The sequence below is a fragment of the Pezoporus occidentalis genome, unplaced genomic scaffold (assembly GCF_034315485.1).
Source record: "Pezoporus occidentalis ecotype Australia unplaced genomic scaffold, CSIRO_AGI_Poc_V1 ctg312, whole genome shotgun sequence".
Lineage (NCBI taxonomy): Eukaryota > Metazoa > Chordata > Aves > Psittaciformes > Psittacidae > Pezoporus > Pezoporus occidentalis.
The window spans coordinates 266,272-291,307 of NW_026915073.1; the positions used below are offsets into that span (position 1 = coordinate 266,272).

The 25,036-nt window shown below is 54.8% G+C and overlaps 2 protein-coding genes across 8 annotated transcripts in view; one reads left to right on the plus strand and one right to left on the minus strand.

Annotated features, from left to right (window-relative positions):
• Window positions 1-1,884: 1,884 nt before the first annotated feature.
• Window positions 1,885-4,145, minus strand: FZD2 (frizzled class receptor 2). Its single transcript, XM_062628245.1, has one exon. The coding sequence runs from the start codon at window positions 3,724-3,726 to the stop codon at window positions 2,053-2,055; it is 1,674 nt and encodes a 557-aa protein (XP_062484229.1). The 5' UTR covers window positions 3,727-4,145; the 3' UTR covers window positions 1,885-2,052.
• A 7,494-nt stretch (window positions 4,146-11,639) lies between these two features.
• Window positions 11,640-25,036, plus strand: part of GPATCH8 (G-patch domain containing 8) — a 50,124-nt gene continuing 36,727 nt past the window's right edge. For 4 of the 7 annotated variants that reach the window (XM_062628252.1, XM_062628249.1, XM_062628253.1 and 1 more), the window contains exon 1: window positions 11,730-11,782. Coding sequence is in view for 1 of the 7 variants with exons in the window: in XM_062628246.1 (XP_062484230.1) it covers window positions 11,738-11,782 (45 nt within the window). In the remaining 6 variants the exon portion in view is untranslated. Of the gene's footprint in view, window positions 11,783-25,036 lie in introns of all 7 variants that reach the window. The other 3 variants (XM_062628251.1, XM_062628247.1, XM_062628246.1) reach the window with 2 other exon arrangements.

A 25,036-nucleotide genomic window follows, 5' to 3' on the forward strand; every position in this document is an offset into this window, starting at 1 on the left:
CCATTTTCCAGCTCCTGCATTCCTGGGTGGAGAGTTTACATTCCCCCTCGTCCCCCAGCGATCTGCTCTTCGCCTCTGGAAAACAAAGCAGCCTTGGGTGGGATCTGCCTGCTGGGGAGTGGGATCCTCCACCCGGATAACACGAACCAGCCCAAGGGCGGAGCAATCCCCATGGCAAGGGTGCATCCCCCATGTGATGGCACCTTTGGGTGCAGAGAGTTGAGGGCTGCGAGGGGGGTGATCCCCATCCCCTTGGCTCCATCGTCCTGCCAATGTCCCCACCAACGCGGTTTTCCCCCCTGGGAAGGAGCAAAAACATCATCACCGAGAAAATCACCCCCATTTTCCTCTTTTCATTCCCATTTTGGAAGGTGAAGGCGGGTTGGGGCCAGGGGGGCCTGTCCCGGCCCTCAAACAGCTTCTCCAAACCATGGGATGGGGGAAAAACCCTTGATATGGTTCCCCCCCTCTCCTCTCCCCCTTTCCAAGTCATCACTGGAAAATTAAACCGGATCCAAAGAGTTTTTCCTTTCCAAAATGTGCTGGAGAGGCGCTGCCTTAACCCCTTCGGCTCCTGCTTCCCTTTGCTGGAGAATTGGGATTTTTAATGTGGTTTCGGAATTATCCCGGGGTGTTGCTGGGGAAAGGGGAATGACTCAATCCCCCCCCCCCTCCCCCCATCCCAATGCGTCTTTGTTGCCGGAGGATCCAACACCCTGAAATGCTGGCGACAGGAGCTGAGGCTTCCTGGAGCTGGTCCTGGGTCGACGCTTCCCGGGTCTCCCTCTCCATTTTGGGAAGAGTATTTTTGGTTGATTTCAGTGCAATGCAGCTGATTAAATCCATCCTTCCCCTCCCAGAGACCCGCTCAGGCCTCTCCAGCTGCGAACGTCCCATAGCCCAGCCCCAGCATCGCCCAGATCCCAACAAGCCCAACTGAAGCTGGGACCCACTTCCCTCCAGAGATTCGGAATCAGGGGACCACGCACAGCCCAAACCCCCTGATCCTGTAGGAAATGTCAGCTCTTTTCTCCAGAGGGGGCACAGGAGGGGTCCCCCCCTCCCTCTACAACCCAAAAGTTCCTTACTTTGGGGTTAAATAGATCCTTTTCCCGCTGCAAAGCGCTTTGTTCCAGCTGGAGGGAGCCGCTGGCTCATCCCCGCAGTGCGATGGAAGCGGGGGGCCCGGCAGCGCCCATGGGACCCCCCCAGTTTAATTTCTTACTTTTTTGGGAGGGAAATAAAGCAGCCCTAGGGAAGAAGTTACCGGTTGGTTTTACTCGTTTGTATTTGCAGGACGGCTTAAAAAGGGATAAGTCTGTGGCCGAGCAGGGGACAGGCGGGGACCCCAGCCAGGGACACACACAAACACAGCCCGGTCCTGCGGGAGCCAGCAAAGGGGCGGGGGAAATCAACTTTCCTTGGGGAGTTTCCAATTGGGGTTTTGTCTTTTTCCCCCCTTTTTCGGGGGCTGGCAGGGCAGGGAAGGGCCGGAGTGGGCAGGAGCCATTCCCGATCCCGTTGCCTTTCCCGTTCCTCGGCCATTGCGGCACCGCGGGGAGGGGGAACCCGACAGCATCGATTGGGAGACGAAGTTAGGACCCTTGCCCAGGCTCAGAAGGGTATTTTTTCTCTTTCCCCTGCTTTTTTCTCCTCCTTTCTCCCTCCCTTTCCTCCTGCTCAGTTTTCCTCTCCTTTTTCTCTTTTTCCTCTCCTTTTTGCCTCTCCCTGTTTTTTCCTAATTTTTTTTATATTTTCACCTTTTCTCCCCCTTTTCTTTTTCCTCTCCTTTTGCTCTTCCCCCCTTCTCTTTTCTCTTTCCCCCTCGTTTTTCTCGTTTTTTTCCCCCTCCTATTTTACCATGTTTTAAATAGAAATATATAATTAATTTTACAAATGCTATTTACAGGTTTAATTACAAAAAAAAAAAAATCAAAGAGAAAGAGACACCCCTCAGATGTTAATAATCTAAAAATAAAAAATATATAATAACCCCCCCAAAAAAAACCCAATGAAAAGCAAAGGGCAGTGGAGGTGGCTGGCACAGGGGGGTCACACCGTGGTCTCGCCTTGCTTGCTGTTGGTGAGCCGCGTGTAGAACTTCCTCCACGAGTGCAGGGTTTTACCCGACCATATCCAAAAGCCGGAGGTGATGCCCACGATGAGAGTCATGAGATACTTGATCATGTAGACGGTGAAGTCAGGGGTCATGCGGGGGGTGAAGTGGAGCGGGCAGGGGATGGCCAAGCTCTTGCAGTTCTGACTGATCCAGCTGCGCTCCCAGTGCTCACGGAAAGCCTGCTCGTAGAAGTAACACGCGATGACGATGGTGGCTGGGACTGTGTAGAGGACGCTGAAGACCCCGATGCGAACCATCAATCGCTCCAACTTCTCTGTTTTGGTCCCTCCATGTTTCATGATGGTGCGGATGCGGAAGAGGGAGACAAAGCCAGCCAGGAGGAAGGAGGTACCGATGAAAAGGTAGACAAAGAGTGGGGCCAACACAAAGCCCCGGAGAGGGTCGATGTTGTTGAGGCCCACGAAGCAGACGCCGCTCAGCAGGTCCCCATCGATCTGCCCCATGGCCAGGATGGTGATGGTCTTGACAGCCGGCACAGCCCAGGCGGCCAAGTGGAAGTACTGGGAGTTGGCCTCGATGGCCTCGTGGCCCCACTTCATGCCAGCAGCCAGGAACCAGGTGAGGGACAGGATGACCCACCAGATCGAGCTGGCCATGCTGAAGAAGTAGAGCATCATGAAGAGGATGGTGCAACCTTCCTTCTTGGTGCCCTGTACCACCGTGCGGTAGCCATCCTCCTGGAAACGCTCGTTGCAGACCACCCTTTCCTCCAGCACAAAGCCAGCGATGTAGGCCACCGACACCATGGTGTAACACCCTGAAAGGAAGATGATGGGTCGCTCCGGGTAGCGGAAACGCTGCATGTCCACCAGGTAGGTGGTGACAGTGAAGAAGGTGGAGGCACAACACAAGACGGACCAGATGAGGATCCAGATACGGGCAAAACGGATCTCATCCTCATTGAAGAACATGTGGCCATCGGGACGGGTGGGCTCGCAGGGCGCTGCACAGTCCTTCTCACCCAAGAACTTGTAGTTGAGATAGCTGGGCACCTTCAGTGCCCGTGGGCAGTGGAAGGGGTGGTCGAGGGTGGCATAACGAGGGGCTCCTGGAGTACCCTGGCCGGCCAAGGGGGTGGCACTGGTGAGCAGCGCCGGTGAGCTGCCATCCTCGGAATGGTTCTGCCCCACACAGATCTGCTCGGCGCCATGGCGGGGAAAGTTCTCACAGCGTAACCGCTCCGGCCATTGGAACCCAAATTTATTCATGAGGGCCTCACAGCCCTGGCGCGCGCGCTCACAGATGGAGCGGCACGGTGGAATGGCCTGCTCCAGCACCGTGCACACCGGCGCATACATGGAGCACAGGAAGAACTTGAGCTCCAACGAGCACTGCACCTTCACCAAGGGGTAGAACTGGTGGACCTCCAGCCCCGCGTCCTCCTGGTTGGTGTGACCCAGCAGGTTGGGCATGATGGTCTGGTTGTAGGCGATGTCGGTGCAGAGTGGGATGGAGATGGGTTGGCAGAAGCCGTGGTCGGGGATCGAGATGCCCTTCTCACCGTGCAGCTGGCTGCAGCACGGGGCAGGCGCGCTCAGCCCCACCAGCAGCCAGGCCAGGGCAGGCAGCGCGCTGGGGCGGCCCATGGTGCCCCGAGCTGCTGCGCCCGGGTTTACTGTGCCCGGTGCCCAGCCGGCCGCTCCTCCTGCCCGGCTCTGCCGTGCCCGGTGCTGCCTCTACGCCTCCTCGTGTCCGGAACTGCTGGTCCCCTGCTGCCTGGACGGCTCCCGGTGACTGGATACGCTCAAGTCCCGCCTGGATGACTCCCGGTGTCCCGCTCTACCGTGCGCGGCGGGACGGCTCCCGATGCTCGGACGTGGCGGTCCCGGTGTCCTGCTGCCCCGACGCGGTGCCCGGTGGCGGAGACCCGTGCGGGTGTCGGTGGGGGATGTGCGGAGGGGGGGTCCCGACGGGGTGCGGGACGCCGGGGCAGCGCAGCGGCCACACCGGACACTCCCGCCGCCTTTGTGCGGGGCAGCGCCGCGTCCCCACCGGGCGGAGCCGCCCCCCCGCGCCCCGCCCCCCCCGCTCCGCCAATCACATTCAAACGGCGCGGCCGCCCCGCCCCCCGCCGCCCCAGGCCCCGCCCCCAGCGGCCCCCCCCCCCCCCCCATCGGACCCCCCCCAACGACTTTTTCTTGCCGTGAAAACTCCCCCCCGCGGCGTGGGGTCGGGACGGGGCCACGACGGAACCCCCGGGGCTGACCCCCCCCCCCCCGGGCTGACCCCTCCCGGGCTGACCCCCCCCCGACACCCTGCACCAGTCCCCGCTTTAGTGTGCACCGGGGGGGATTCCCCCCCGCGGGCGCCCCGGCACCCACTCAGGTCCGGTCGTTCCCCCCTCCCAGGCCTTGGCCCCATAGGGTTCCTGAGGCCACCCCGGGGTGCTGCCGGAGGGGGGACACAAGAGGGGTGAGGCCAAAATGTACTGGGGGGACTGGGACACACTGGAGGGATCTGGGGCACATCTGGGGGGAGCGGGGGCACACTGGCGTGGGCCAACACACACCGAGGAAGGGGAACTGGACACACGGGGAGTGATCAACACACTGGAGGGGGCACTGGGACACACGGGGAAGATGTGGGACACACTGGGGGGAATCAGGATACACTGAGGGGGGGGACTGGGACACACTGGGAGTGACTGGGACACCCAGGGACCCCCATCTGCGGAAGCACCCGCGGGCACTCACCCACGTTGGGGCAGGTTTGGCAGCGGTTGGGGGGGGGGGGCTGCCCTTCCCCGAGCACCATCCCAGGGAAGGGGCCTTGGGGGGCGCCCGGCGGGGACCGCTCGGTCCGGGGGGGTGCTGGGGCCCTTGTGCTGCCTCCCTGCCCCCCGCCCGCCCTCCCTTTCTCTGCCTTTCCTGTAACTTAAGCTTTTGTTGTGAGCGGGAGAAGCCCGGGCTCCCGTGAAAAGAGGCCCCACCGCCTTTCAGAGCGTAATTGAAACCATTGCGCGGCTCCGGGCCGAGGGGGAAGGGCAGGGGGGGCTCAGGAATCAAAGCCGGGGGGGGGAGAACGGGACCACTCGATGCGCACCCACTCCCGGCCCCCATCACCCCCTGCTCTCCCCCCCCTCCTGTCATCGCGGCGCTTGGCAGGACACGGGGGGCCGGGATGGAATGAGGGGGTCCCCATGGCCCTGGATGAGGCAGGAATGGGGGAGCTGTGGGTGAAGCAGGGTGGGATGGATGGCACCCAGCCCACGGCCACAAACCCCAGCTCCCCTCGGGCCCATGGGTGCACGGTCTAGCTCCTGTGACGCAGCCCCGCCACCCCCACGCGGTGTCCCCAGCCTCGGGGGGGCTTTCGTCCCATCCCGGGGATGGAGGGGGATCGGGGGTGTCTGTGCAGCCACGTGGATTTTGGTTTCCTAAAAGCTTTGGATTTTGGCTTTTTCCAGGGGAGAGGGGATGTCACCTCCAGAGGGGGTGGCAGGGGCTGGCCCCACGCTCCTCATCCATCCTCCTGGGTGCTGTGGGGTGCTGGTGGACAAGGGGTGCCCAAGACCTCTGGGCACTGGGGACATGCAGGGACATGGTTCCATCCGGAGCAGGTGCTGGGGCCTCCTGGGGAGGGGGGAATGGCAGCAGACGTGTCAGCCAGCCCCAGGAGGGATCCCAGGGTGGGCTGGGGGTGCTGCCCAGGGGTGTCACCTTGTAGGGACATGCAGGGTGGCTGGGGAATCCCTTTGGTCCCATCATCCAGGAGTGCGGTGTCCTGCCCCCATCTCCAAAGGCTTCCCTGCGGGGGCCTGGGCAAAGGACAAGGACCCATCCTGGCACCCACAGGAGAGGGTGAGTGCTGCCCACAGGCCAGGCAGGGCATGACTGGGAGTATAGGACCAGCCCAGCTCCCCCTTGCAGCCCCCCCCCCCCCCCCAGGAGCTGCGCAGTGAGAGAGACACAGGAGTCCTGATCCCCCTCTGTTCCACTGTCTTTGCATCCCAGTACAGCACTGGGGAACACTGGTGACCCGATGCTGCCAGTCCCCTGCCCGCAGCACCCTGGGGTCCCCAGGTGGCCCATGGGTGCCACCACCTCCAGAGAGGTTGGTGGCTTCCATGTTCCTGCTGGAGCAGGGCGTGGTCCCTATGGAGTCCCAGTCCGCAGGACTCCTCCAGTGCTGTGGGGTCCATGGGAGGACCAGGGATTGGAGCACCTCTGGAACCCCCCCAGGTCCTGTCCCAGCACCCCCAGCCCAGCCATGGGCACAAAGCGCAGGTCTGGCCCCTCTCTGAGCTCCCTCTCTGGGGCCAGGAGCCCCGGTGCACACTCAGGGTGAGACTGGGGCTGGCACAGCCGCTGGCACCAGCCCCACTCATGGCCCCACTCCTGGGCTGGAAGCCAGCGCCATCCGGAGGGCAATATTTTGAGGGGGGCTCCTGACAGCACCAGCTCCCACCTCCCCATCCCTTGGGGCTGGGAAGGAGAGTGAATCAGGGGACAGAGCGGTTGTGCCTGGCAGGATGGGGACCCCTGGGGGTCCCCCAGGAGCTCAGGGGAAGGCCACCCCCCCGGCCCCAGGCCCTGGCTTTGTTTGACACTTAAGGTCCTCTAATTAAAACCAGCCACAAAAGCGCTGGCTCAAGGTGCCAGTGGAGGAAGGGGGCTGTCACCACGGGAACAGAGGGATGGGTCCCCCTCCGTGCGTGAGTGGGCACACGAGTGCACATGCACACACAGAGCCCGCAGCAGTGTGACATGGGAGCAGGTCGGGGTGCTCCTGCTGCCACTGGTGGGTGTTTGCACGCCTGTGCCCAGAGCCGCTGCACACGCACTGTCCTATGGGCTGGGGAGGGCAGAGACCAGTGCCTGCTGTCCTCAGGACTGGTTTGTACTGGTCTAAACCGGTCTGATTGTCTGCAACGGATGTGGGGGTGGGACTGGTCTGTAGGCTGCCCCAGTCAGGTGAGCTGAGCCCTGGGTACGAGCCCCACTGAGGTGAGGGTCAGCCTGCGGGGCCCCAGGTGTGGGGACAGCCGGTGCCATGGTGTGGCCCGGACAAACCCCTCGCGGGGCCGGGCGGGTGCAGGGAGGGGGAAGTTGGCTTAAGCACACCTTGACCTTGCTGGCGGGGGACGCAGCCCCTCAGCTTGTCGGACACATCTCCTGCCAGGGCCGGCATTGAGAGCGCGGCAGCTCGCGCGCGGAGGAGCCGGCATGAAAAGGCAGCTTAGGCATCTCCTGCTGCGAGAGATGGATTAGGGGCTGCGGGGAGGGTCGGGGACTAGCGAGAGGCGCAGCCGCCGCGGCAAGCGGGGCAGGCTCCGTGCCGGTGGCTGCTTGGCTACAGGGGGCAAGGCCGGGCACGGTGGTGGCTGCCGGGATGGGATGCGGAGAGAGGCTTTTCATCTGGGACTGCAGCGATACGACAAGGGTGATGGGTTCACCCTGAAACAGGGGAAGTTCAGGTTAGATCTAAGGCAGAAGCTCTTCCCTATGAGGGTGCTGAGGCACTGGCACAAGGTGCCCAGGCAAGCTGTGGCTGCCCCATCCCTGGCAGTGTTCAAGGCCAGGCGGGACACAGGGGCTTGGAGAAAGCTGCTCCATTGGAAGGTGTTCCTGCCTCTGGCAGGGGGTTGAAACTGGAGGAGCTGTAAGGTCCCTTCCAACCCAAACCAAGCTGGAATTCTACCATCCTGCTGCATCCCACTGGCAGAAGAGGGCACTGGGCAGGCCCAGCCGAGGGGTGTGGGGAGTCCCCTTATGGAGTTCTGGGCTCAGAGGGGGTGGGTGCAGGGCCAGGGCACCCGGGGCTGGCTGCACCAGTGTCCCCATCCCCCCGCGGGTCCCCCCGCACCCAGCTGTTGCTGTCAGGAGCTCGGGGTATTTTTAGAGCTGCAGGTCGAGCAGGGGCAGTTTGTGCCCATGGGGGGTGGGGGGGGGGGGGGGGGGCGAGGCACCCCCTTTCTCCTCTGGTTTGGGGTTGGAAATACCCCTGGTGCTGGCAATGGGTGCTGGGGGTCTGTGCTAGCACCCCGGGCAGGGCTCTGCATTCCTGAGTGGCAGCGATGCCCCGTGTGGGCAGCCTGGGTGCTCCGTGCCCCCAGCACTGCTCCCCGTGTCTGGAGAGGGGCTCCCCACGGTGGGGGTGCCCCCATGGCCACCCCTCCCTGTCCTGGGAACAGCTGTGTCCCCACGGGTGGGGGTGGCCCTGCCAGCACCGGGCATGTGAAAGGAGGTGACAGAGCTGGCTGCTATTTATATCCAGCCCCTGTCAGGGCCGAGTGAGGGGGCACTGGTGAGCCCATGCCATGGGGCCAAGGTGGGCCTTAGGGTCCCCTGCCTGTCCCCTGGCACCACCCAGCTGCCCCTGTAGTGGGGCTGCAGTGGGGCCATGAGGCTTGTTCCGGCCTCCACGGTGTCTCACAACCATTTCAAATGTCCCCAGCCCACCGGGGACACTGTGACACCCCTGTGCCCAGCAGGGACACAGAGCTATGCCTGATGGGGACATCAAACTGTCTCCGTGTCCATCACAGGCGTGGACTGATCCCTGTGTCACCCTTGGGGGTGTCACTGAACTGTGCTTGTCCCTGACAGCAGCATGAAGTTGTGCCCAAGAAGGACACTGAGCTGTCCCTGTGCTCAGCAGGGACATTGAGCCATGCCCGATGGGGACACTGACCCGTCCCCACATCCAGTGGGGACATTGAGCCACCCCTGTGCCCAGGGAGGGCACAGAACTGTGCCCGATGGGGACATTGAGCTGTCCCCAAGCCCAGCAGAGGACTGGACTGAGGTCCGTGCCCAAGGGTGGCATTGATCTGTCACTGTACCTGATCGTGGCAGGAAGCTGTGCCCAGCAAGGACACTGAGCTGTCCCCGTGCCCAGTCCCTCCAGTGTAGGGGGCATGGAGGGGGCAGAGTGGGGCAGGTTTGTCCCTGGCAGCCACACGTCCCCACTGGGACCAGCCCTCAGCATGAGGAGAAGCTGAGGGGGGCACATTCATTCTGAGCCCCCCCCCCGGCCCCTCCCGCAGCCGCAGAGCGGGGCCGGGGCCGGGGCCGCAGCCCCCTCACAAAACTGCTTCAGAGGAGCAAGGAGGCACAGGCGCGGCTCATCCCACCCCAGGTCAGAAGGGCTCCATCTCCCTGCGGGCCACCCCGTGGAGGGTGGGGGCCCGTGGGTGGTTGGAGGTCCCACTGCCCACCTGATGGAGCAGGAGCTCCCTCTCGTGGGCACAGCCCCGGCGCTGACACCCCACGTTTGGGGGCTGCAGGGCTCGAGCGTCCCCTCGACTGCTGCTCCTATGTGGGGCGTGCCCTGGGCAGGGATCCCGGCTCCAACCTGCCCACCTGGACCTGTCTGCGTGCTTCGGGAGGACGAGGAGGGGACAGTCCCCTCGGAAAGCACAGTGGTAATTCCCAGGAGGAGGAAGGCTGCTCCCTCAGCGTCTCAGCTCCTCCACCCTCCATGGGGCCAAGTGCTCAAGGTACGAGGAGCCGCAGGGATGTCAGCAGGAGAGAGACCACGACCCATAAAGGGGAGAGGTTGTGGCAGCTGCTCCTCACCCGGTTGCTGCGCAAACCTGATGCAGGACGAGGTGGGTGACCCCGGTGCTGAGGTTTTTGTGGGAAGCTGAGCAAAGCACAGGCAGGCACTTGAGGGTTTTCTTAGGGCAATGAGGAGCAAATTCGAGCATTCTTCCACCCAGCAAAAGCTCTCAGAGCCACTGTGTGATGCAGGGGTCCCAGCTTTCAACCATGAGGCCCTCCTCAGTACACAGGGCTGACTGGTCCTGGGACAGAGCCAGGATTAGGGGGGTTTCACAGGGATGCTGAGGTGGGGGGGAAGGATGGAAGCAGCATCCCTTCTAGCAAGTTAGACGGTGTACGAAGGAGCTCCGTGAAGGAGTTCCAGCAGGGCAGCTCAGCCGGGAACACTGCAGGGACACATCGAGAGAGCTCTGCTGCGGGCTGCAGAGCACAACCACGGCTTCGGCCCCCCTGCACCGACCAGCAGGGCAGCGCTCACTGTGCCAGGGGAGCAGCTCAGGGGCAGGTTCGGGGGCACATGGAGCTCGATCTGCGAACACGCTTCAGGCAAGTCCGTTGCCAGCATCTTTCTCCTCATCCTGCCTTGACTAGGCGGCAGAGGGCAGCACGCAAGAGGGATCCGGGGAGTGAGGCTCCCGGCAGGGGAAAGGGAAGGAATGAATGGAGAGGCAGATGGAATCCCGTTGTCCGGCTGTCAGGGATGCGGGGAGACGGGAATAGAGACCAGCACGCTCCGAGACAGGTGGTGACAGCTGCGGCGGTGGGTGGGAAAGAGCTCGCCTGCCCAGCCCCTGTGCTCGAAGGGCTGCTGTGAGATGGAGACCCCGCATATTGCCTGCTGCACGCTGCTTCCCTGCACCACGCACTGGGACATGGCCATGCCTGTGCCAGCGGGCACACGGCTCCTGTGCAGGGTGAAGAGTCAGAGAATCATGCAGTCAACCAGGTTGGGAAAGACCTTTTAAGCTCATCAAGTCCAACCATTCCCCAGCACTGCCAAGGCCACCACTAACCCATGGCATGGAGGCCTCGCCTATGGTGTGCCAGCACTTGCAGGGATGATGACTGCAGCCCTGCCCTGGGCAGCCTGTTCCAATGCCTGAGCACCCTCTGGGGCAGGAATTGTTCCTCAGCTCCATCTAAACCTGCCCTGGTGCAGCTTGAGACCGTTTCCTCTTGTCCCATCCCTTGTTCCTTGGGCAGAGCCCAGCCCCTCCTGGCTCCATCCTCCTGTCAGGCAGCTGTAGGCAGCGATCAGGTCCCTCCTGAGCCTGCTCTTCTCCAGACAACCCCCCAGGTCCCGCAGCCATTCCCCATCACCCCTGTGCTCCAGGCCCCGCACCAGCTCCGGTGCCCTTCTCTGGCTCCGCTCCAGCACCTCCATGTCCCTCTTGTAGCGAGGTGCCCAGAGCTGAGCACAGGATCCAAGGTGCGGCCTCACCAGTGCCCAGTGCAGGGGCACAGTCACTGCCCTGGCCCTGCTGCCGCTGGCACCAGCCCGCGCCTTAGCACCCATCCGCCCGCGCACACGCTGGCTCCTGTCCAGCCGTCAACCGGCACCAGCTCCACCAGTGCTCCTATTGGTTGGCATCGCCATCACTCAAGAAGCCGGGACAATCCTATTGGCTCGTGCAGGGAGGGCGGGAAGCCTGAAGCGGGGTTCGCGCCCTCCAGTCCCCGGGGTCGAGCTCCTCCTCCTTCATCCCTTGGTGCCTCTGCTCATGCGCAGCCACGATGCGCGCGCAGACGAGGGGGCGGGGGGGGGGTGTTGACGCCTGCGCAGTGTGTGGCGTGCACCGAACCGCAGCGGGAGCCGCTGCGGAGGTTTAACGGTGCGGGCGGCAGTGCGGACGGCGGTGCGGGAGCTGATCTGATCTGATCCGATCCGTCCCGATCCGTCCCGATCCGTCCCGTCCTGCTCCCCCGCCCCGCCGGGCCCCGAGCAGCCACCCCCCTCTCCGCCTGGCTCCGCTGCAGGCCGGCGCATGCGCGCGGCCGCCCGGCGGGGCGGGGGCGGTGCTGGTGCTGAGGGGAGGTGGCCGGAGGCGCGGGGTCGGCCCGGGCTGAGGCGAGGCGGCGGCGGCGGCGCAAAATGGCGGACAGGTTCTCTCGCTTCAACGAGGACAGGGACTTCCAGGTAACGGCCGCGCTGCGGCGGGCGGGACCCCGCGCCTCCCGCCTTGGCTGCGGTCCCTTCAGGCCGGTTCCATCCACGCACACGGCCCCTCCGCTCCCCTCGCCGGGGCTTTGTGCGCGGGCCCGGCGCTCCGCCGGGGCGGGTAGCGGCACAAAGGGGCGAGCGAGGGGGCCGGTACCGGCTGTCAAGGTGACCCGCGGGAGGTGTCCCCGCTGAGGTGACCCTCACCGCGGGATCGCGGGTTTGAGGGCTTTGCGGTGCCTTAGGCCGGGGGCTGTGTGGGAACGGCGGAGTTCGCCGAGCCGAGCCGAGCCTGCGCCCCACCAGGGCTGTCCCACCAGCGGCTCCTTCGTAATGGAAAACGCGTTTTTCTTCTAAACCCTTCTCCGCCCCCCCGGAAGAAAACATGAGTGTTTCGCCGTAATCAGCGCCGCTGTTGGTGTTTTACAGGGGATTTAAATAAACAACGGGAAAATGAACGTTGTCTCATTAAGGCTGAACAATGACATTTTGTTTTCTGACTTCAGCCCGAGAGAGTCTCGAGGTCAGAAAGCAAAACAAAAGAACAGGCGCAGCTCGAGAAGAGCTATTGATGAGCTATTCTGTGTCGTCCTTTTTTCAGCAGCCCGAAGTTAGAACAGTGCTTTGCACTCCAACTCCTGCTTTCCATCCAGAGATGCGGGAGGGTTCCTGATAGTTGCAGCGCTTGTGTAATTATACTTAATGTGGTATTAAGTTGTGATCTTGAAAGCAGCTAGGACATCCAGTAGTCGTTCACTTACGTTGTTCCTTGGGGATGTCTGGGGGTGTAAGCTTCATAAGTCGTCATTCAGCTGTGTTAGAATGAGGACACAGCTATCTGTGGTTGGCTGCCCTGTTTGCATTACTTTATCTAGGTACAGCTTCCTAAAGCAGCCCTAACCACCGGGGTTGGTTTGCATTGTGCTTTTTCTTAAATGAAGAAATGAGTCGTAATTACTATGGAACTGGTCTGATTTGCTTTTGAAGTTCCTGTTTCAGGAAGTGGAGCCAGATCCTGGGTTTGAAAGTATGTTTCTCATAATACTTTGCTTTGGGAGAGGAGGAGAGAGAATGAAGAACCCAAACCAGGTCAGGTACTGCAGGGTATAGCCAAGCAACCAGTGAGCTCTGTGCATTGCACAGCTCCTTCACCTTTTGCTCCTTGTCTTCCTTCTCCCTTTGTGGGCAACCTCTTTGCAAGAAAATAAATGATTGTAGCGGCAAAACCTGTTACTGTGTCACTGCATTGGTCATGCAGGGAGAATGTGTAGTGATGTCAGAGAGGAAACAGGGCTCCAATCTTAAAAGCTCTCGAGCATGCTCTAAAACAACAGCCCTGTCAAGATCCTGTTTTCCTTTGACTATAGGAAAGGGCACTGTTTTTAATTGGGACTTTGTGCCCCATACCAGGGTTTCACTGGCTTTCCCACAGAGTAGAGTACCAAAGGAAAAGGTAGGGTTTGTTTTTGCAGCAGGGTAACTTCTCCTTTCTCTCCTCCCTGAACATTTGCCAGGCAGAAGACATTTTATTTTGTATGCTAAAGCTTTGTTTGAAGGAAAAGTGGAATCTGTCCTCTGGGAAGAGCAGCTTGGAGTTGCTTAAGGGTTGCAGAGGACTGAATGTGAAATCATGAGTTAGGAAAGAACTGATTAGAGGGAGACTGGGCCCAACTGTCTTGGCCAAGGTTGCAGTGAATTGGTGGGAGCCCAAGAGCCTGTGCACATATCCCTGGCAATTGGTTGGGCTGGCAGTTTTTTCTGAAGTATATTGCTGGAGGAAGGCTTTTTCAACCTTATTTTTCCCTCTTCATAAAAATCACTTTCAGAGAAGATTTTTGCCTTTATACTGAGATGGAGGTCACTTGAGATAGAACACTGGTGTGGAATAAAGCAATGGGTTGGATATGGCCAGTGCTTGCAGGTCCGCTGTGAAAGCTGTTCTCTGACCGTTGCTAAGTGTAGGTAAAAATATGCCTTCAGCATGCAGCTTTTGCTCATCCCTCTGAAATCCTGCTCTCAAAACTACAGCAAAAATAAGACACTGTGTTAGTGTGAAGTCACAAATTTAAATGCAGGCTCCCTTTGTGGGAGTGTTTCTGTCAGTGTTATGGCACCTTCCTCATGCAGTTCCTAACAGCAGGTGTAATGTAAGCTTCAGCAGGTGAAATTTCCATCCTTTGATTGAGTATGACTGAACATGCCCCTGTGCTGCTGCTGGTCTGGAGAGCCCCAGGTAGGCATGGCAAATGGGAGATTTAAAATTACACTGCTCAAAGCAGGGATGGATGTGGTGAGGGAGGCTGCAGAGATCCCTCAGATTTCCTTCTTGGATTCTTTCCTTGTGATCTTCTTGATGGAATAAAAGGATGTGTGAGAGGAAGAGAAGCAAAGGTCAGGGAACTTTTAGCTGTTTGGAAGAAAGGCAGATACCTTGGGATTAGTGATGTGGTTAATGAAAGAGTCACTGGATGAAAATACAGTGGTTTAGAGTGCTCTATATTGTTGTCAGCCTTCTTTTTGGAAAGAAATGGGAAAGATTCTGTGTTTGGGAGGATTAGTTTGGCAGAAGCATGAGTGGAGCGTTGGTGTGGGCAGGGCAGAGGTGAGGTTAGCAGGGCAGGGTTAGCAGAGGTGATAGTTGGGTTTCTGAGCTTCTGAAATGCTGGAGGGAAAGGGATTAAAGGCACGAGAGCTGCTGAGGGCTTTTCTCTCCTCCCCTGTGATGGACTAAAGGAAGCTCAGGGTGATTGGCAAAGGCAGGAGTGGAAACTGTACAGCACTGGAGGGAAGGAAGGAAGGGACCTAAACCAGCCAAGAAAAAAGGAGGTGTGAATGGTCTGAGGTGCATAAAATGGCGATGGGGAGAAAGGTTGTTGAGCAGAGGGATCAGCTGAGGATTGGTGGAATAAGGGGGAGTGGGGGACCTTGGGCTGCAGCTGAAGCAGTGTTCTGGGTGTAATGAAAGCAGCAGAGGGAATGGAGACGCTCTCAGGGAGTTGCAAGTAACCCTATGGAAAAGAGCAGCTAGTGCAAGGGTAAGAAGATCATTTATCTGGAGGATTTAAAGATCATGCTGTGGAGGGAGAGGAAGATTACTTACTCTGAAATGATTCCAAGTCCTCTCTGGTAGGGTGGAAGGAGCCTCAGAGCTACGGATGGTTTGAAAGTTGGAAGTGCCAGAGGAGCAGGAAATGGCATTGGAGGATATCACTGCAGTGAGGTGGTCAAGCAGCTTTTGGGGGTTTTTATAAGAGTGCCTTGTTTTTTGCTGTGTAGCTTTAGAAGCTGCACAGAAGTTGAAGATCCTCAAATCTTAGAAGAACTCAGGGGCAAGCCCCTGATTTTGACTGTTTTCTGCATGTGCTGAGCTTGAGGGCAGCTTCAGTGAAAGGCGTTTTGCTTTGCTCTGTCCATTAATACTTTATCTTCCCTGACCCAGGTAGCACAGCAGTTTGCCTGGGAGGCTTCAGGCACTGAGATGAGTTACCAAAGGAGGTAGGATATTGGTGACCTTCCTTTTTTTTCCTCTCTAGGCCCTGAAATGGCAAGTTAAGTCTGCTGGCTGCCTTATCCAGATATATCCCAATCTTTTTCCATTTTCCATTGCAAAGAGGGGTTATTTTGGAGTGGGCTGCTGACAAGCCTCATCCTTCAGTTACAGGAGTGTAGTGCTTACTGTTGAGGGTGTCTGTCACTGGGTGCCTCTGCTGTCTCTGTGATTGACTGACTGGCTTCCCCATGGCGCAGACTTGGGAACCACTGTAACATCCAGCAGGGATGAACGATAGCTGTCGACTGTGCTCACAGTGTTTTAGAAGCGTTACTGAAAGCTGTGTGAATACATGAGACTGCTGCAATAAGTAATACGACTTTTTAGTGTTATTTTTGTAATTGCAGTGATTTTAGTCTCTAGATTAACTGTACTGAACTCCAGGAATGAACACTGTGGGTGTCTCCATAGCACGGAAATCCAGTGGAGCTCCCAGCTACTCACAGATGTTGAGAGCATGTTTTCTTGCTCTAGCTTTCTCTTTTTTCTTTTTCTTTTTTCGTTGTTGAAGCAGAAATATTACCAGCCATATGTGTATACATGTACGATAATTTCCTCCTCCTCCATGAATGCACTTCCTTGTATCATTAGCCATACATAACACAAACTGTTCTCTCTTGTTTTTTTAGTTTGTTGTATAGTCTATAACAGAAGAACACTTCCATCAAGCCCAGTGCTGGGGTTTCTAAACTGGGTTGAAAAACCACTCAGTTTTGGGGGTTTTGCTTATGCCAAGAAGATAGGTGTTTGTTTCTTAACTCCAAAGGATCTGAAGAGCACAGCGAGCACGTTGCTGGTCCTGGATGGTCTATGCTTCCAGCACAGACCAGCTGCTGCCAGCAGGTTGAGTTGACTGCTGCTGGCATAGGGATTTGATGCTTTTAACTGGCAGAATGGCAGGGCTTAGGTTTGTTCCCAAGCAGCTTAGAGTACCAGGCATCTGGAGCTTCCACATCTGTGTTTTCAATGATGTGTACTGTTGGTGGCTTCAACTTCACTTTGTTTCTTAGGTGCTGCCTCAGGCACATGTATTTGATTTTTATATCCTTCAGCAGGCTGGGCCTGCTCATGGGGTATGCAGCAGAGGAAGTTGGTGGCTTTCCTCTGTGCTGCCAGAGACTGCATAGAGTCATTTTAAATGACATTTGTGACTGGAAGACTTGCATAGAGGAGTCTGGAATAGCCTGTATAATGTACAATGTAAAGATCTCTTTTACTGCTTTATTCTTACTTGCTGTTCCTTCGTTACACGCCCTTGGACTGCTGGTTTTTATCCTTTTCGCTACTATATTGCTGGAAGAGCTTTTAACTGGGATTCCTCCTGCCTGCTTGGGTGCAGCCTGTGCTGCTGGGCTATTTGTACAGGCGCTGGGAGGAAAACAGACTCTGTGCTAGTGAGTTCAGGCCACCTGGCAGGGTCAGGTTGCTCTGTACAAACAGGTTGCCCACGTTGTTGCTTACTGTTTGTTGGGCTTCATGATCTGCAAACAGCAGTTGCTCTGTTTCCCTTTTGGTCATTGATAAAAATGTTGAGTGGTACCAAGGCTGGTGGAATGAGTTTGTTTGGATCGGTCAGTGTGCTCCTGAGGGAGGTTTTCTGTGACATTTTGGCTTAGAAACAGTCCTTTATCAAGTAAATGCCATATTAAAGAAAAAAAAAAAAGGAAGACTGGACAATGAAAGCTTGGAAGTTTGTGGTGGTATGTAAATGCTATCAAGGATATAAAATGATTGATGCCCCAGCAGGGTGTTTTCTCCGTAGCTCCTGTCTGTGGTTGATGCACTGGAGGGAAGGGATGGGATCTAGAGGGGCCTGGACAGGCTGGAGAGGTGGGACTGTGTGAAACTCATGGGGTTTAACAAAGCCAAATCCAAGGGCCTGCGCTTGGGTCGTGGCAATCCTCAGCACAAACACAGGCTGGTGGAGACTGATGGAGCAGCCCTGAGGAGAAGGACTGTGCCCAGTCTGTGATTCTGAGGTTGAAAGTCTTTGTTAGTCATGAGGATACGTGTGCTGGAAGCTGCAGCATCTTCTCTAGCGAGGTATGTTAAGAAATGGCTGAGAGAAAACTAGGAGCTTGAGAGCAATACTAGAGCTCTTTGGTGGGGCTGCTGGAAGTGCTGAAGAACTGAGCAGTCCCTCGTGTGCTGGAACAGTTTCTTGCTGGCGCTGGTAACAGCAGAAGGAATCTGAAAGACATTTAAATTGTTCTCGTTTGGTGCCAAAGTATGCAAAGCACAGCGAAGGAGGGCCCTGCCTCTGGCTTCCACTGCTTTGTACGAGCTGTTTATGTCTCAACTGGAGAGCATGGTTTTAGTTGGACAGCTCTGGGTATTTCTGTGGACATTTTCCTAGTTTCAAGCTCTTGACAAGTAGTTTTGCATGTGGTCTGGCATGGGGTTTTTCAGTGTTTTTGGGCTTGACAGTAGAATTTTGCCCTCAAAATTAACTTCCAGTTTGGTAAACAAAAGGTGCTGTCAACTTCTCAAGGGATGGCAGTTACAAGGTGCTGCTTTCAAAAGGTGCCAGGTTAAATTCAGACCCAAAGGTGAGTGATTGTTTCTGTTGTATTGACTGGAGAGGATTTCCAGGTTAGGTATTCTCAGAATAATTGCTGTGTGTGTTTGCCTGCAATGAGGCAGCTTTCCTGAGGTGTTGACTGTAAACATGAAGCTGTTTTGGAGGGGGTGCAGATGTGCAGTGTCCCTGCTCCTCCACCTGTGTGGCTTATTTATGGGATGGCTTATTTACGGGAAGGCACTAGGATGGGAATTTAGAGCAGATGGCAGGCTGTGAGCTCCCCCTGGTTTGCTTTGCCTCTGCGTTCCTAGGAAAGGATAACTGGGTGTTTTTTTTTCATCTTTACAGTCACTGCAGGGAACAACAGGAAAAGGGATGACTTTATTCTGGGAAGCATTAACAAAGGCTTTCAGGTACTAGTACAAAGCTGCTTTTTATAGTTTCAAGAAACCACACATCCTTTAAACTGACTCAAGAGTGCTTCCAGTTTGAGCAGGGTTGGATGGAGGCATTTTAAAGTACATCTTGGTCTTAAAATGTGTTTTCTTCTGGGTGCATAATGAATATTCAGGAAACACTCCCAAGCTACACTCTCCTGGGCTTGTTTTTGAATTCTCTGGATGGATTTCTAACCATCAGCATGGTTGTCTGCATCTGTTACGCTTTAGAGATCTTCCATCCTATGGAGTCATTAGGTCCTGCTTAGCTGAAAAGGGCAGCATAAATTACTGCTGGAGATTTGCAGTCAGTGCACACAGTGCAGTGTGGATCCTGCAGAGAAAAGATAAACCCCTTATGTTTTGATTGTGTGTAACAAACAGTTGATTAGTGATGGTGAGCTGCATTTCGGGTTAACCCCTTCCCTCTCCCATCTCTGGCTGGAATTTACAGGTGGGGTTACTGAGGATGTCGTTGATGGAGCCCCACAAATAAACAAAATAAGAGGTAGTTCTAGCAGACCTCGTTACTTAGACCTTTCATACTTGATCTTTGCCTGGTGTTGGCTTTTCTTCTCCTTGCCTCTGTCCCATGTGTAACTGTAGCTGCACTTAGTGGCCTGTATCACCATCGGGGGGGGGGGGGGGGGGCTGCATCAGTCAAGCTCAGGGCTCTGCAAAACTGGCAGCTCTGGTAACTGCTGACTGAGCCAGGAAGGTTTTAAAGAGAAATAGGTGCAGAATGCAACATGAGATGAGTACTGATTGTGGTTTGTTGAAATTCCTGATCTCTGGGTTAGGCAAGAGCCTGGTGCTCTGTCAGATCCTTGTGGAGTGATTCCTGTGTCTGTCTGCCTGGGCCACTGCGCTGGTGCTGGACTAGCAGCGCTTGCACAGGTTCCTGGGTGCAGGGCACTTGCGGAGTTGTCCTAGGAGCCATGTTCAGGAAAAGCTGATGGATGTTGATGTGCCTGGTCTTCCCAGAGGTCTTGGAACTGCACAATCTCCTTTAGAAAAGAAGATGTCACATTTAATGGGATATTTATTTCTGGAATCACTGAGGGTTTTTTCCTTTTATCCTGCCGTATGTGTGCAGGCAGTGAGGAGTTTGGCGAGGTAGCATCTGCTCACTTGGGTTCAGGTGCTGCTTTGGTTTCCTATGCTGGACTGGTGAGACCTTGGATCTGCTCATCCATCCTGGGCTGGCTGCAGGGAATGTCAGAGCAGACACTGGGAAACAGGCCATGTATTGTAGCCAATGTGTCTTCCCTGGCTTCATCTGCGCCAGAAAATGGCCTTTCTGGTGGGTGCTCATTCTTCTTTGTAGATGTTGCGAGTGTCTCAGCTGCTGGTGTGCAGCCAAATGCCTTCAGAGCTTTCTGGGCTGGGAGTGGGTTTGGTTAAATGTTCTAAAGTGGCACTTGTGGGTAACAACCCCAGATTTTATGGCTTGACTTAATCTTTTGGGAAGTTGAAGATTTATTGATTGCATTGATGGATAAATAGAAGATGCACAAGAGTGCTGATTTTGTTTAGGGGTTTCCATTTTCTAAAGTAAATTCAATATGATTTTTTTTTTCTTTGAGTCTTTTTCTGATTTTCTGTCAGTGTAAAACTAATTTTTTAATATCTAGGGAGCACGCAATGTTCTTCTCAAGTGCAGTTAAGCAGTCATGAGCATGCTGTGCTCTTTTCCAGTGCAGTTAAAGAATTGGGGAGCACAGTGAGGCTGTTTTGCAGAATGACTTTCTGTGTGGCCACAGGAGCCAGTGTTGCTGTACGCCTTCCTAAGCTGGGCTTGAACCTCAGTGTGGACATAACCAGATTGTTTCTGCTTTGGTATCTCACCAGCTGCGTTCTGCATGTTCCCTCCCAGTCATCACTGGCGTTTGTGCTCTGAGGCACAGGGGTTTATGCCAGAGGCTTTGTCTATTTTACTTCATTCACACCAGTGAAAGTGTCGCCCATCCCTGTGACTTGTGAAGCAGGCAGCATTTCCCCATGTATCCTCATTCTGGCTCTTCACATCTGCCTTCTGTTGGGTTTTGTAACTTAACATCATCTTCTTTCATATTAATAATCCTGTTGGTGTAACTGAGCTCTCTTGTTGAGCAGTAGCTGAAAGGACAGCTGAATGAAGGCATTCTGAAAGGAAACCGTTGCTTTCACATCTCCATTATGCTACTCCTTTGTTGTAGTTTTCTCCCATCTCCACATGAGAGCTGTGTTTCAGGGTTTGGTCTGGCTCCTGAAATGCAGTCTGACTGTTCTTGTGAAATAATACACACATAACTTTGGGCTGTTCATAAAAGAAACCACTAATTCCCATCAGGAATGTGCACTATATGGCATGTATCCTGCATGATGACATCTTAATATCCTCTGCACTTGGAGAGACTGCAAAGAACAGTCTGGTAATTAATACCCAGGGAGGTCTAATGGCCTTGATGCAGTTGAAGAGGCTCATGGTTCTTCCCTCCTTGTGTTGATGATGCTGTAGGTGACTTAGAAACTGCAGTGCTCAGGTCTGGGTTTCAATACACCCTTCTGGGGAGCAGAAGGGAACGAGAGGGCACATTTTCCTTCCGCCTTGCAGTTTACAGAATCATTGTAGAACCATGACTGGTTTTGGTTGGCGGGGACCTTAGAGGCCATCCAGTTCCAAACCCCTGCCACGGGCAGGGACACCTTCTGCTAGAGCAGGTTGTTCCAAGCCTGGTCCAGCCTGGCCTTGAACTCTGCCAGGGATGTGAAGGTGCTTTTAAAGGGTGTTGTTTCCCCCCACCCCACTGTAATATCTATGTCATTAGATGCTTTGTCTTTGCTCACCTTCATGAAAAGTTGCCTCCTGTAGAGGAGAGGATTAATTTTGTGATAGTAAACTTACTCTGATGATAAATGGGCTGAAATTAACAATTCATTTTAGTTGCAGGGAGTAATTTATTGGCAACAGTTCTTTCCACTAAAGATTTTGGGATGAAATAGTGATGAAGTTCTTTTTATATTAAATTATACTGACTGGGTCTCACTGCTGCAGTGTTTGGGACCTTGCAAGTGAGACAGCAGCAGCAGTTCCCTTCCCCCTTGCCTATTTAGTATGAATTACTTCAGAAAATGCATTGACTCCACTTGGACCAAATGGCATTTGTTGGGCCAGAGCTCTGAAGTATTTACAACCCAAGTAAGGGAGAAGAAGGTCTGAAGCCCTGCACGGAGGCAGCTTTTGTTAGTTTTCACATGCTGTGTTTAAAACCCTGGTTAAACGTGTGAGGGCTCCAAGACTTAAGGTTTGGCAAAGAGCTTCATGCAAAGATCTAGCAGTGGGAAAGTGGAGGAGAGAGGAGAGGGCATGTGACTGTGAGTAACCAGAATGGGTACTTAGCCAAAGCTCAGCTGATTTTACATAAAAACAATTACAGGATGCAGACAGTTGGCTCCTGGTGGTGAATGCAGCAAGGAAACGGTGGATAGGGAGTGTTTGGATGGTGAAGGCTTGTCCTTGCTTCTCATCTGAGTAGTGAAATATATTGACTTTTGTCATGAAGCACCCAGCGCTGGAGCACTTGCTGTCGCACTGAGTGATGGCACTACATGATGCTCAAGTGAAAGGAAGTCTCTCATCTTATTTGCTCTATTATTCTAGGATGGAGGTGGCATCTGTAAGAAAGTGATATGGGTAGTGCAACACTTCTTGTTTTACAAAGCAGAAGTGAGAAAGCCTGATGCAGTCAGCTTGGAAATGGAGGGGCAGAGGATGGCTGGGAGAAAGGTGCTTTGTTCAATCCTGAAATCCTGGTCTGTAGCAGTAGGAGGAAACTGTCATTAGGTAGCAGGGCCACGGTTTTACTGTGTCTCTGTAATAGTCATGGGGAAGAAGGTTTGGAAATAGGTTTTGGTTAGTGCTGCGTTTAACACAGCTCTTATTTTATGGCTTGGTATCAGTTTTGTAGGGATTTAACTCTTTTTTTTCACCCAGAGGTTTCCTCTGAAGAGCAAAACATCACTTGGACTCTGCAGAAGATGCGGATTAAAATCCTATTAAAATGCGGTCTGTGCTTATGGCTCGAGTTCCACAGAAGTGTAATTTATTCTCAACAGATTCAACATCTAGGATTTAATGAATTGTTAGATTTAAATGTTACATTCAGTACTTTGTCTTCCTCTGATCCATTGGCTTAAGATTCAGCAAAACAGAAATGGATCCATTCGATGGGCCAGGTTGAAGGACTGGAAAAGAAGGAAGCCAGATGAAATTTCCCCCAACTCACTCCTTGGCAAGCTCCAGGGGTGAGGAAGCTGGGCTGCCTGAAGTCCCACTTCTGGGAGCCCTGTGGTTACAGGCAGCAGCATCTTAAGCTGTTTGCCATGGCCCTAGAAGTGAGAACCATTTTCCCCTGCTTTAGGTGCCATCATGCTGAACAGGCTCATAAACCTGACCTCAGGGTGCTGCTGAATTGTCTGCTGGCTCTTTTCCATGACAGCTCCTTGATGGTGGAAGGGCAGTTTTTCCTTTATCATTTGTTTTAAGTATTGATAACTGAAGTGCAGTCTGGGTGGTGAGTATCGATTTCAGTTCAGTTTGGGCACTTTGTTATTCTGCCTGAAATGACCAAGCCTGGAACAGTCAGTCCCTGTACAGTGAGTGAGCTCATGAGCATCCCATTGCTTTGGTGTATCCTGGGGTTCAGAGTGATGGGAAGCACTCTGCCTCTCCTAAAACCTCTAGTATTGGTATTGCTGCTGTTTGGAAAAACCAGTAACCCATCCCCACTCCCCTTACTAACAGCAAACCCCCGAAGTAGATATAAAGTAGATAATAACCCCCAAAGTATATACATACATAAAGTAACCCCCAGAATATGTAAGGTGGATAACAGTGGAATCACTGGAACCTGGGTAGGTGGCTTGATTCACTTCCTGACTCTGGCACAGTGAGTGCTCAGAGTCCCTTTGTGGTTTCTGGGAGGGGGAGTTGGTTTTAAGCACAGCAAAATGGAGTTGTAAAGCCTCACCTCAGCAAAGCAAATTCCAGCTTTCAAACTGGAACTGACCCTGGCCTTTGTAAAAGCAGTTTCAAATGCCTTGGCAGGCAGTATGCTGGAGGAGACAGTGAGGAGGTAGAAGTATTTTGCCAGTTCCAGGTAACTCAGTTGGCATATTCGGAGCTATCTGCAGGCAGCGAATCATGTTGTGAAATTGGGGGGCAGGGGAGGAAGCATAGCTTTAGTTTTGCTGAGAGTGTTTCCAGTGTGTGTTAACTAAATGTTATCATAGAACCACAGACTGGTTTGGGTTGGAAGGGACCTTAAAGCTCATCCAGTCCCAGCCTTCTGCCATGAGCAGGGACACCTTCCATTAGAGCAGCTTGCTCCAAGCCCCTGTGTCCAACCTGGCCTTGAACACTGCCAGGGATGGGGCAGCCACAGCTTCTCTGGGCCCCCTGTGCCAGCGCCTCAGCACCCTCACAGTGAGCAACTTCTGCCTAAGAGCTCATCTCAGTCTCCCCTCTGGCAGGTTAAAGCCATTCCCCTTGGCCTGTCCCTACAGGCCCTGACAAAGAGTCCCTCTCCAGCTTTCTTATTGGTCCCTTTAGGCACTGGAAGGTTTCATGTGGGTTTATTTATTATTTTTTAATATATATGAAGTTTTATTGAGATGGTTTTGCCTGCATTCAGCAGCATGTGTGCTCTTGACTGCTTTTGTTCTCTTGAGCACTGCATTTTGGGAGGCTGGGCCATGTCCTCCTGCCTTTGGGGCAGGTTTTCCCTTGTCTTCTCCCTCCTGTGCTCCCTGACTTCCAGCACACACACATCCAGCCTGTCCATCAGCACTCTGCCTGGCTCCAAGAATCGATGCCTTTTTTGAGCAGCTCAACTGCATGTGCATGGCAAGTTTGCCTTCAGCTTGCTCCTTGAAGGCTGTCCAAAAACAGCGAATGGGAGTGGATTGCTACCTGTGGATTAAGCCCCAGGCTTGCTCTGAAGAGGCCGTGGGAAAGAAGCCTCTGGGAGAAGAGTGCGGCCTGGGTGGATTTACTGCTGTGGGTGATGGACAGGCTGGTCCTGGTGCACCAGCAGTGAAGCACGTTCTCTTGGCAACAGGTTTTTGTCAGGATGGGCTCTTGCAGATTCGCATCACTGGATACAAACACTTGTTCCAGAGGATTTTTGGAGGCTGATGTCTGGCCTGTAGAGTTCCAACAGGCAGTGCCTTACAGCTGGAATTTGCTCTTTCACATGCTGGCTTTCATTAAAATTCTTGTAGAAGGAGTTGGTGTTGGTAGAAGTGAGGAGGGTGACAACATGTTTCTCTTGGCAGTGGTGCTGTATGTTCCTGCTCTAAGTGCTTGCAGAGGCGGGATGCAAAGGAAATCTGCCAGGTGCTTGGTGCATATGGAACAGCCAGAAGGAGAGGAATGGGGTCAGCAGCCAAGGCCGTGGCACTTCCCAGGGTTCTGTAGGGCTGTGACACCGAGCAGCGCCCACGGGACACAGGAGAGCCCACGAGGTCACCCCTTGAAAGGGCTTGTGGAGCTGCAGCAGCTCCCCTGCTTGCTCTTGAGTTCACAGCTTTCCAGGTCTGTGGTGGATGTTAGAGCTGCATCACAGACCTACAAAATGGCCAGAAACGGTTCACCACCACAACACAGCTACAACAGGGATGTTATCTTTTCCTGAAATGACCATTCCCACTGATGGTGTTCCAGCCCCAGTGGTTCTTCTGGA